The sequence below is a fragment of the Macrobrachium rosenbergii genome, chromosome 55 (assembly GCF_040412425.1).
Source record: "Macrobrachium rosenbergii isolate ZJJX-2024 chromosome 55, ASM4041242v1, whole genome shotgun sequence".
Classification (NCBI taxonomy): domain Eukaryota; kingdom Metazoa; phylum Arthropoda; class Malacostraca; order Decapoda; family Palaemonidae; genus Macrobrachium; species Macrobrachium rosenbergii.
Genome location: NC_089795.1, coordinates 77317663 through 77320162, shown reverse-complemented (window position 1 = coordinate 77320162; position 2500 = coordinate 77317663). Strand labels below are relative to the sequence as shown.

Sequence of the window (2500 nt, the reverse complement as noted above, 5' to 3'; positions counted from 1 at the left end):
TTCTCAAAACCTCCATTTCATTCGTTGTGGAAAGAAAAGAGTGGATTTTGAAATTATCGTTTGTGTCGAACTAACAAATTGGACTAATTCCTTTATTAGCTTAATTAACTACTAACAAGCAATGGCACCTAAGGAAGGATTGACGACAGCGTTGTGTGTCAGCCTAGTATTTCTGCTGATTCTACAAGGTAAGTATCCTCTTCATTTTTTGTTAAATGTCAAAATGAAAAGACTCATAGGATAGCCCTAGAGGTATATGAGGTTTGCTGGTGGATATATGATTTTGCCTATGAACATGACGCCAAACCCTGATGATGAAATGCAGGCAATTAGCTAAACAATAGTAGGTAACTTTATGCCATGCATGAATAGGATTTTAGTTTGATCCGTGGGTTAGAATATGTTTTTCTTTTTTTACTTGTTCTTACCAAATGTGAAAATGGTACCAGGAACCTGTCGTCAATGTTTTGCAGTTGTATAGTGTTGACTTTGTCACGCGCATGTGCAGAATATTGGCCTGAAATCAAAAGGTTTAGCTGTAACCCAGTATGAACACCTACACAAACACTCGATACAGATCATGGGAATTTGTAAAATGGTAATGCTGGGTTTTTTCTTATTGCATGCCCATCAACCAGTCTCTTCCACACACACACACACATTACTTAAGTATAATGTATATGTGTGTGTAGGAGAGGGAGGGGGCGAGATGGGGTGGGGTGTGAAAGGGAACACAATTAGCATTGTTGATGACAAAGGTTAGTACATGTTCCAGACATTGTTTTAAGAAGTGAACTTGTTAATGTCCGTGACTGTGAGAAAAAAAATGCTGTTTTTTTGGCTGATCAATGCCCAGACAGTCAAGAATGCGGGACTATTGATGGCCTAGAGTTGCTCCTTCAAGATTCCTGTTCTCTCGTATTTGTTATTGAGATTGTTATTGAAACTAGTTATTATTTTTCTTGTATTTCATATTTGCAGTACTCACAATTGTAATGAACGCCTGGAGCGTTACCACTGATCGCAGAATTAAATCCTTGTTACTTGTGGTTTTGTAAACGGGGAATATTACAACATTTAATGATATATCGATATTACAGTAATTGGAATTATTGCTGTGTTATCATGGAATCTGTTGATACGTCTGATGTAATCCTTACCAGAAATTTGTTTTCATTTATTGATTGGCATTAAATTACAAATAACAATTGAATCCATCTTTTTAGTTCTGATGTGTTCACTTACAATAATGACCTTACTAAGGCTTAGTCACATTTTCTTTAGCCATCCTGTGTAGAATCTCTTGACCAGTATAATATAATTAGCATACATTTAACAGCTTACTACAACTATAGTTATGTCTTATCAGTTATTAGTCGGTCAATAAATCACATTGGTTCAAAATGGCAGACCCAAAACCAGTTGGTTGCGGTTCTTTGCTCCGTATCCCTTTGTAGATCATAATTCATTGTTGCGTTATTTAACATATGAATTACATAAATGTTAGGACGAAAGGAGAAACTGCAGTGAAAAGAAGAGAATGGGAAAAACGAATTCGCGTTGATCCAAATCGAAATAAATTCAGATACCCTCGATTGCGAGTGTATCCTTAAGCCGCGAGAAGACAGCCATAATAGCTTTTATTATACCTGTGAATTTATTCCTGTGATTATTTCTAGGCCTATCCTCTCCGGCTTTTACGTGTAGCTATGAACATTAAAGAGTCTAGAGACTGCAATATTCTTTGCACTCCATTATTACTAATAATGTTCTTCATTAGTGTGTAGGGAGAAAATTTCGTGACTCATTATCTCATTATCTCTTACGAATGTTACGTGAAGCTGCCGTACGTGACGTCATTTATGCGTTAATTAGTTAATTGCAATCGCTGTGTGACACATCTATATGGTGTTGTTCCGAATGAGCTGTAGATAATTTTGCAGATGTTCATACTTGTTCTTCTCATTAAACCTTTTTCTTTAATTTGACTTCATGTGAACGTCATTAAATAGAATGATTGCTTGCCCAAGAGTGTTAGTCCTCCTTGGGGAATTCATGCTTTCGCTGTGTGGTTAGTCTATTCTTGGGTATTAACCAGGTATGTATCCACCTTTGTCCAAGTCCAGGGCACACTCATGCCAAGTAAAGTAGACGGCTGCACGATGACATCGTTTATAAATATAATTTGTCGACCACACAGTAAAGAAACGGGTGTATATAATACTTTGATCCCCAAGGGGCTAGTACTAAACACGGCGTCCCAAGGAGCTTCAGCCTTGTTTAGTGCTAGCACCTTGGGGTAGGTGGATACATACCGGGTTAATACCCTATTCTTGTATAGATTGTCTGAAAGCTGTCTGTAGCTTTCACATTATAGCACTAGCTTTTCCTTTGAGATACGTGATTGACGGTTTTGGTAAAAAAAAAAATGTTATGGCGGCTGTATTTATCGTACGAATACGAATGTCCTGCATTACAGTGTGCATGAATAGCCTAGTTA

General features: G+C 37.3%; 1 protein-coding gene across 8 annotated transcripts in view; it reads left to right on the top strand.

Moving 5' to 3' along the window:
• LOC136835460 (cell adhesion molecule 2-like) overlaps positions 1-2500 on the top strand; it is a 267781-nt gene that overhangs the window by 768 nt on the left and 264513 nt on the right. For 3 of the 8 annotated variants that reach the window (XM_067099009.1, XM_067099010.1, XM_067099011.1), the window contains exon 2: positions 1-188. This exon is cut by the window's left edge. The exons of the other annotated variants lie outside the window; for them this stretch is intronic. In XM_067099009.1, the coding sequence (XP_066955110.1) occupies positions 122-188 (67 nt within the window). In that variant the 5' untranslated portion in view covers positions 1-121. The remainder of the gene's footprint in view (positions 189-2500) is intronic. 8 annotated transcript variants of the gene reach the window in all.